This window comes from Chiloscyllium plagiosum, chromosome 1 (assembly GCF_004010195.1).
Source record: "Chiloscyllium plagiosum isolate BGI_BamShark_2017 chromosome 1, ASM401019v2, whole genome shotgun sequence".
Lineage (NCBI taxonomy): Eukaryota > Metazoa > Chordata > Chondrichthyes > Orectolobiformes > Hemiscylliidae > Chiloscyllium > Chiloscyllium plagiosum.
This window is the reverse complement of record NC_057710.1, coordinates 89,785,261-89,794,642: the sequence shown is the minus strand read 5'-3', so window position 1 is coordinate 89,794,642 and position 9,382 is coordinate 89,785,261. Positions and strand designations below refer to the sequence as shown.

Genomic DNA, 9,382 nt, shown 5'->3' with positions numbered 1-9,382 from the left:
GCTCCTCCTGGGTGCAGATACGGCGGAGGCGGAGGAATTGGGAATACGGGATGGCATTTTTGCAAGAGGTAGGGTGGGAAGAGGTGTAATCCAGGTAGCTGTGGGAGTCGGTGGGTTTGTAAAATATGTCAGTGTCAAGTCGGTCGTCATTAATGGAGATGGAGATGGTCCAGGTAAATTTAAGGTCAGGGTGGGATGTGTTGGTGAAGTTGGTGAATTGCTCAACCTCCTCGCGGGAGCACGAGGTGGCGCCAATGCAGTCATCAATGTAGCGGAGGAAGAGGTGGGGAGTGGTGCCGGTGTAATTACAGAAGATCAACTGCTCTACGTAGCCAACAAAGAGACAGGCATAGCTGGGGCCCATAAGTGTGCCCATGGCTACCCCTTTGGTCTGGAGGAAGTGGGAGGATTCAGTAGGCAGCAAACAAGAGATGACTCAAGCCACTTCCAGACTGGGGAATACACTTCCCGAGACAGCCTGACAATAGACTTCCTAGCCCTCAGTAAGCACAACTGCTCCGGAAGCCCTAAGGGCAGTCTCACTCCTCACACATACTGGAACTTCACAAAGGATGCTTAGACTGAAAGGCGCCACGGTACCTTGCTTGCAGACTACCTACAATGGAAACCCATTGATGCCAGGATGTGAAACATTAGCACCTACTCTCACAATGGATCGGAATCTCCTGACTGATTGCTGCTACCGGACAGCCGATTGTCCTCCCATTGATTATGTTTTACTCTTGATTGTACTGTACTTCACACCACATTACTGTAGTCCTATAAAACTGCCTGTACTCACTGCTCCAGGAGGAGAACCCTTGATCTATATGTACACACTGTCAGTTCTGTGTCAGCCTAGTCCATTTCTCTTCCAGTGATATCATTTGTAAGAAACAGTTTGTCACTTTCACCTGATCCACACTTGTGTGGTCTTTGTTCAATTGGGTAATTTCTCCGACACCAGGGAAAAGACAATTACCATTAACTCTATCGACATCTCTAACTGAAGGGTAGAAGATTAACTTTGTATATTTCAGTGAAAAGTCCCAGCCAACCAGCCTTTCTTTATAACTCAAACCTTTCATACCCAACAACATCCATACTTAATACTGCAACCCCTTTGAAATAAAGGCCCACATGCCACTTGCCTTCCCAACAGTTGCTTACCTATTAACTTTGTAATGAGCATACAAGGATTCCCAAATTCCTGTGTAGATCAATAATTACCAATTGTGAACCCTCCAGACATATTCAGCTTTTTCTTTCTTCCAACCCAAGTGGATAACTTCAGACTTTCTCACATTATACAATATCTACCACCGATTTCATTAATTACATAACTTGTGTATATCACTTTTCATCCTCCTCACGGCTTAATATACCATCAGCAAATTTGGATATAGTCTCCTCATTCAAGTCATTGATATATATTGTGAATAGCTTAGACTCCAATAATGATCCTTGTAGCATCTTACTAGTTAAAGCCTGCCAACGCAAACATAATCTGTTTATTCCTCTGTTTTTTCTGTCAATTAACTAATCCTTATTCATGCTTTCATATTAGCCCCAATCCTATGATTCATGAACTTGCATAACTGCCACTTGTATTTATTAAACAGTTTCTGAAAATCCAATTATACTGTAATCCTTTATCTACCTCCCACTCATACCTTCACAAAAACAGATGTCAAACATAATTACCCTTTCATATACACCTGATCTATTTTGATTTTTCAAGTGCTCTGTTAGCATGTCAATACTGAATTCCTATTTTCAATACTACCGATGGCAGGTTAAAGACTTCCCTTTTGCTACAACTGCCAATACTGATTTAAGAAGAAATAGAAATTTGTACAAAGTTTTATTAATTTGTCAGATTGATAGATGGTGAATTATTTTGGCATATGATAATGAAATGAAGCATCGCAGCAATTTTGTATTTCACCCCTACACCAAGGTGTTTGACTGATTTTCACATCAGGATCATCACTAGTGTTTCCTCTTGCTTCACTCTGCAAAGGTAAAGTTCACAATCTTTCAGGTCCATGCTCCACCTCACTGACAGAGCAGGCGAAATAAGTCAGTGATATGGAGCAGTGACATCCCATCTTGGTCAACTTGCACTAACGACACTTTCATGACAATGTGAAGTGTGACACCCTTTTCCTCATATTAGATCCAGTGCTGGTAAAAGTCGGGTGTGAGTCTGATGCTCCAATGCCATTCGTTTGATTCAATGGGTGAGCTGTTAGTGAGTTGCAGGAGTTGATGGACCATGGCAGATGGTAGAATTCAAACTCGATTAAAAGAAAAGACATCTGGAATGTCAGAAAAATGCATCAAGTTCTGTAATGCCCTTTAGGGAAGGAAACTACCTCCTTATCTGGTTGACTCCTTACCCACATTACCTATGACTCCAGAACCACAGCAATGTGATTGACACTGCCCTCAGTTGCTAGAAAGTCTCAAAAAAGAAATGAAACCAAATAGACCACATGGCATTGACCTAGGTACCAGAAACGATAACTGCAAAACTCTTCCAGTCAGCACTGAAAAAAGTCCTTCTCAGTAAAATCTTGGGACTAGAGACAACATTGAGAGAACTGTCTTCGACTAGTCAAGCAACAGGCTTCATAACGATATTCTGAGAATCAAGACTTATAAACAATATCCCAGTCACCACCAACACCATCCCTGGATACGTTCTGTCCCAACAGTAGGACAGATCCAGGAGAGGTGGTCGCACAATGGTGTACAGTCAGGAATGGGTTGCCCTGGGAGTACTCATCATTGACTCTGGACACCACGAAGAATAGCAACATCAGTTCAAACATGGTCAAAGAAACACCCTCAGTTACCACAATGCCCACCTCACCTGTTGATAAGTACACCTCCATTCTGAACAACACTTGGAGGAGCACTAAGTGGCAAGGGTACATAAGGTACTGTGGGTGGGGGATTTCAATGTTTAGCACCAAAGAGGCTCAGCAGTAGCTCTACTGATTGAGCTGGTCAAATCCTAAAAGACCAGATTGGGTCTATGGCAGATAGAGAGAGAACCACAAGTGGGTAAAACACAATTGACTTCATCCCCACCAACCTGCCTGTCCCAGTTGCATCTGTCCATGATAATATCAGTAAGGGTGGCCACTGCACGGTGCTTGTGGAGATGAAGCTCTGCCTCCACATTAAGAACACCTTACATCATGTCATGTAGCACTATCACCATGCTAAATTGGACAGACCTTGAACAGAAATAGCAGCTCAAGACGGGGCATCCATGAGATGCTCGGCCATCAACAGCAGCAGAATTGTACTCCAATATAATCTGTAACCTCATGGTTTGGCATATCCTCCATTCTCTCATTACCATCAAGCCAGTGGATACAGGAGGGCTTGCCAGGAGCAGCACCACATATACCTAACAATGTGTCAACATGCTGAAGCTACAAAACAGGACCACTTGTGTGCCGATTAGCATAAGCAAAGAATAATAAATAGATTAGACCTAAGCTCCACAGTCCTGCCACATTCAGCAATGAATGGTGGTGGACAAGTAAACTCATTGGAGGAGCAGGCTCAACAAATATCCCATATTCATTGATGGGATAAGCCGAGCTCATCAAAAGACAAGGCTGAGATATTCTTGATCATTTTCAGCCAGAGAGCTGATTGGATGATCCATCTCCACCTCCTCCAGAGATGCTAGTTTACAGCCAATGTACATGATATCAAGAATCGGTTGGAGCACTGGATACTGCAAATACTATAGGCACTGACAACATTCAGGCAATATTCCTTAATACATGCTCCAACACTTGCCACGCCTTGAACCAAGCTGTTATGGTACAGATACAACACTGGCATCTACCTAACAAAGCCCAGGTATGTGGTCCACATACAATGCAAGATAAAAATCGGATGCAGCCAATTACGACCCGATAGGTTGATCCAATCATTAGCAAAATGATGGAAAGTGTAATCTATTGTGCTATCAAATAGCATCTGCTTAGCAATAACCTGCTCAGTGATGCCAATTTCTGCCACAGCTCCTGACCTCGTTACAGCCTTGGTTCAAACACTGACATAAAAGCTTATGTCCGTCAAAGGTGAAAGTGACTGCTTTTGATATTAGACCTCGTGTCTGACATTGAGGAGCCCTAACAAACCTGGAGTCAATAAGAAAATTCTCCAATGGTTAGAATCATACATGGCACAAAGAAAGATGTTTGTGGTTACTGGAAGTCAGTCAACACAGGACATCTCTGCAGGAGATCCTCTGGGTAGTGTCCTAGGCTCAATCATTTTCAGCTGCTTCATCAACAAATTTCCCTCCATTCTAAGGTCTGAAATGGGTTGTTCACTGATGATTGCACAACGTTAAGCATAATTTGTAATTCTTCAGGTACTGAAGCAGTCTGTGTTCAAATACAGCAAGGCCTGGGCTGAAAAGCGGCATGTACAATTTGTGCTACAAAATGAACCTTTATTATTACCCTTTGACATCCAGCAGTGTTCCCATCACTGGATTCTACACTAGCAACATTCTGGGGTTTACCATTGATCATAAACTCAACTGGACTCACAACATTAACACAGTGGCTACGAGAGCAGGTCAGAGTCCAAGAATCTTTCAGCAAATAACTTATCTCATGATACCCCAATGCCCATCCACCATCGACAAGACACATATGAAGAATGTGATGGAATACTCCCCACTTGTCTGGATGTATGCAGCTTCAACAACGATCAAAAAAAATTTACATCATCCAGACAAAGCAACTCGGTTGATTGGCATCACATCCATAAACATCCATACTCAGTAGTATGTGTTATCTAGAAGATGCACTGCAGAAATTCACCAAGGCTCCTTTGACAGCACATTCCAAACTCTCAAGCATTTCCATCAAGTAGGACAAGAACTTCAGACACATGGAAACACCATCATCTGCAAGTTCCTCTCCAAGCCACCCACCATCCTGACTTGGAAATATATCGTTCCTTTAGTGTCTGCTTGGTAATAAAGCTAAAATTCCCTTCCTAATGGTATTGTGAGTCTACCTACATGGACTGCAGTGGATCATGATGCAGCTCACTATCACATTCTCAAGGGCAACTCTGAATGGAAAATAAAAGTTGGCCCAGCCTATGATGCCCACACCTGCATAAATTAATAAAATATTTTGTGGACATCAACATTTTATAGTGAAGGAGTATGATGATCAAATTATTGATTTTTAATCGTATTGGCTTTGCAAAGAGTATTAGCCTTGACAGTTACATAATATAATGGGAATTTTAAGTGTTTAATCAAACACCAAACAAGTGGACATTATCTACATTTTGTATCTCATTGAAAGGAAAGCGCATCCAATGATGCACGACTCCAAATGATGACGATTCGAGATCAGCAGAGCGAATACTGAAGTTCTTGCGGTATAAGATAATGGTCCTGATGAGGTTAACATTCGTATGACATTGGATTCACTCAATCTATTGATATCATACACAGACTGAGGGTGGAAACAAAGAGTTCTTCGCTAGCTTTTGGAAGGTCAGATTTATTTGTACCAGATCCCAAACGTCCCAGTCATTAAGTATGACCAGACGTCAAAAAGTTTAACTGTTGAGTTTTAGCTATCTCGTGCAGAGAAAGGTGGAGAAGTCAATCTTGGAAAACAGTGCCAATCTTAGGAATGGGGATTCACATTCCCAATGGTGAATGAATGTCGATCCCAGAGAGAAGGCTGGATTTAAAGAAGTCCAGATCAGATGGCTGCTTTGTCAATACTTAAGTTACTTAGTACTTCCCTTCTCAATATAACCCCCATTATAGCCTCTTCATATTCTGCACTATTTCCATAAACCCAGATGTAAGCCCAACTAGACTTCAACTATAGCCCAGTACCAATGGACGATTTGCACTCTTGGTATCAGATCAACATTTCTTCCCTTACTCTCAGACTGCTGTTCTTTTTATCCTGCTTCCATTTTAGATTGCCTTTTCCAAACTCCCCAAATTTTAATTTCAAATTCTTCTTCTTAAGCAGTCAAAGATGGCTTGCGTCTACACAAAGGTATTAGACAATGGCTGAATCCAATTCACAACCTACAGTCTGTCACAGGTAGGACAGACAGTGATTGGTGGAACGGGCATGTGGTAATGGTGAGAAGATGCCTGGGTTGCCTCATGCTCCTTTCATTGTCAATGCTTGACTTCAGCTTTCTGTCAGCAATGGGACTGGAGATAGTCAGATCCTTTATTTGGGATCTTGGGGCAGGGTTTCCCCAAGATCAATGGGAAGGTTGAACTGTTCAAGGAAGCTATGAAGGTTCTGTTAATCATTTTCTCTACTGTCCTGGGGCATGCTTGCCATGTCGAAGCTCCAAGTACAGTAGTTATTTTGGAGGTTTGTGTCAGAGATGCAGACTAAATAATGCAATACTGCATTCAAAGCCCTGCTACGAGTGGGGTCGGGGGTGTTCACTGAAGCAGATGGGTGCAATTTATTTTTTGCATCTCAGTTAGCCATTTACTTTTTTTTAAAATCATTTTACACATGTTCATATAATTTGCTCCCTCCCCCTTCTTTTTGTTCTGTTTAAAACATTATTCATGTTTTACAAACATCCATTTCTGGTTAATATTGTATTTAAATTTAAATTAATTCATAATTAGTTCACAGCTTCTGAGAAGCTAGATGATTGAACTCATCAAGATCAATGATATTACACAACAGATGGATAATTTACACTTTGCACCAGTCAATCATAGAAAAACTGTCAATTCTGAATTATACGCACACGCTCACTGAACTCCCCTTTCTTGTTCTTAAAATTGCTGAAATAATGGTGGGCCAAAAGATGGAGAAGTTTAAGAACAGAGTCGCAGAATGTAAGACCATAAAATAAAAGAGATATAAAAGAGCAGGCAGCTAGTTTAATGAAATATTGAGGAGGTAGTAACTATGAGGAAATAGCATGATAAAAATGTTGAGGCCTGAGGCAGATCAGCCATGAATGACAGTGCAGGTTTAAGGGCTGAATGGTCTACTCCTGCTCCCACTTATGTTCGTTGTGATTTTATTTTCAGTATTGGAATGAATGTACACGAAGAAATAGCTCAGTTCTGGATCAAGCAGCATGTTGAGAATCAGTATTTACTGATGAGATGTGAGATGGCACTCAGGGAACACATTTTAGGCACAAACAAAGGAATGGCTTTGTTAACGTTGAAGAAAATTGTGATTTATTATATATTAGCTAGGAAATTATAAACTGGAGCAACAAACGTGCAGCAATAGAAGAGCAGAAAAACAGAGCTAGGTGTGTTAGTACGCAGGGTGAAAATCAATCAACAGTTTTGGATGAGATTTCCAAATGGCAACATATAAGTAAGTAAGTGGCTACTGGGCAGCACAGTAGCTCAGTGGTTAGCACTGCAGCTCAGTGGTTAGCACTGCTGCCACAGCACCAGGGACCTCGGATCGATTCCAGCCTCGGGCGATCGTCTGTGTGGAGTTTGCACATTCTGCCCGTGTCTGTGTGGGTTTCCTCCAGGTGCTCCAGTGCAGGTTAGGTGAATTGGCCATACTAAATTGTCCATAGTGTCCAGGGACGTGTAGGTTAGGTGCATTAGTCAGGGGTGAACATTGAATAATAGGGTAGGGCAATGGGTCTGAGTGGGCTACTCTTTAGAGGGTCAACATGGACTTGTTGGGCCGAATGCCCTGTTTCCACTCTAGGGATTCTATGAAGAGGAAACTGGTGGGGACATGATACATGACTAGTCTTGCTCACTGTTCAGAGAATTGACACAAAACACAGATTCATGGTGTAATGCACAATTGTTAAGTAACTTCCAGACATGATAGCTTTCTTCAACTGAGGACACGAATAGTAGCAGTGGGGCCAGAGACCAGCAGATCCTCATGGTCGTCTGTGTCATTGAAGTAGTGGCTGCTGTTGCCAATGTACTCAAAATTGACAAGAGATTGATATCAAAGGTAAGAAAGGGCAGGAGGGGGATTTCAGTGTGGGGGATGTCACAGGGGTGGCCGAATGAGGTGGACTCCATCAGACACCCAGAATGTCAGGCAATGAATGCCCCGTCACCTCAGAGGCAGCCAGTAATCCAACAGCACTTGCCAAGCAACCTTCACGAGACAAAGGGAATCTGTGCAACTCTCTTGTAATCTCTCATCAACCATTTAATTGTGGAGGGCTGAGGGATAATGAGTGTCACTGGCTCATTAAACTTGAACTTGATTGACATCTAATCACCAGTAGCTGGGAATTCTATGTCAGCCGTTCTGCCCTGGGAAGCAATTGTGAAGATTTTTCCACTACAGTGAGACTTGCGTGGGCCTTCTCTCGCAATTAAGTGTGTCATGATTCACCCCATGACAGGGTGGGTTTAGTGTATCCAAACTGAATAAGTCTTGGACAGCTTAATTGAATATTAAACATGAGTTACATTTCCAATTAACACGAAGAATATATTTTGTCATTACCTCAGACCTCAATAACTGTTCCGCTTTACTTCTATTTGCATTTTTGCAATACCACCTAAATAAAAATGGAGAAAAAGGCAGAAGTTAGGCACAATTTCCAGCAAACTAGGTATTCAATATTATTGCTGTGAATGAACAAAATCAAAAACAAAATACAATACATGTAAAGTTCGTAGTCTGTTGATGTGAGTAATCTGTGTGTGAACTGGCTGATCTGGGTTATGGAGTACTTTGGAAAATCCATTGAAAGTGAAGGTGGTTCAACAATTCTAATTAATATACAACAACAGCCTTAAAGCTGACAAATGCTGCAAAGATCTAGCATCTATTGGAGTCTGCCCCAGTACTATAACTCAGTGAGAATCTTGTTTCATGTTATTCTAAAATAACAATTAACAGAGTCAAAGAGCTGTACAGCATGGAAAAAACCCTTCGATCCAACGTGTCCATGCCGACCAGATATCCCAACCCAATCTAGTCCCAGCTGCCAGCACCCGGCCCATATCCCTCCAAACTCCTCCTATTCATATACACATCCAAATGCCTCTTAAATGTTGCAATTGTACCAGCCTCCACCACATCCTCTGGCAGCTCATTCCATACACGTACCACCCTTTGCGTGAAAAAGTTGCCCCTTAGGTCTCTTTTATATCTTTCCCCTCTCACCCTAAACCTTTGCCCTCTAGTTCTGGACTCCCCGACCCCAGGGAAAAGACTTTGCCTATTTACCCGATCCATGCCCCTCAATTTTGTAAACCTCTATAAGGTCACCCCTCAGCCTCCGACGTCCAGGGAAAACAGCCCCAGCCTATTCAACCTCTCCCTATAGCTCAAATCCTCCAACCCTGACAACATCCTTGTAAGTC

The 9,382-nt window shown here is 42.2% G+C and overlaps 1 protein-coding gene across 7 annotated transcripts in view; it reads right to left on the bottom strand.

The window, feature by feature from the left end:
• LOC122550525 (tyrosine-protein kinase Tec-like) overlaps positions 1-9,382 on the bottom strand; it is a 151,436-nt gene that overhangs the window by 45,572 nt on the left and 96,482 nt on the right. For all 7 annotated transcript variants that reach the window (XM_043691392.1, XM_043691430.1, XM_043691420.1 and 4 more), the window contains one exon: positions 8,517-8,571. In XM_043691392.1, the coding sequence (XP_043547327.1) occupies positions 8,517-8,571 (55 nt within the window). The remainder of the gene's footprint in view (positions 1-8,516; positions 8,572-9,382) is intronic.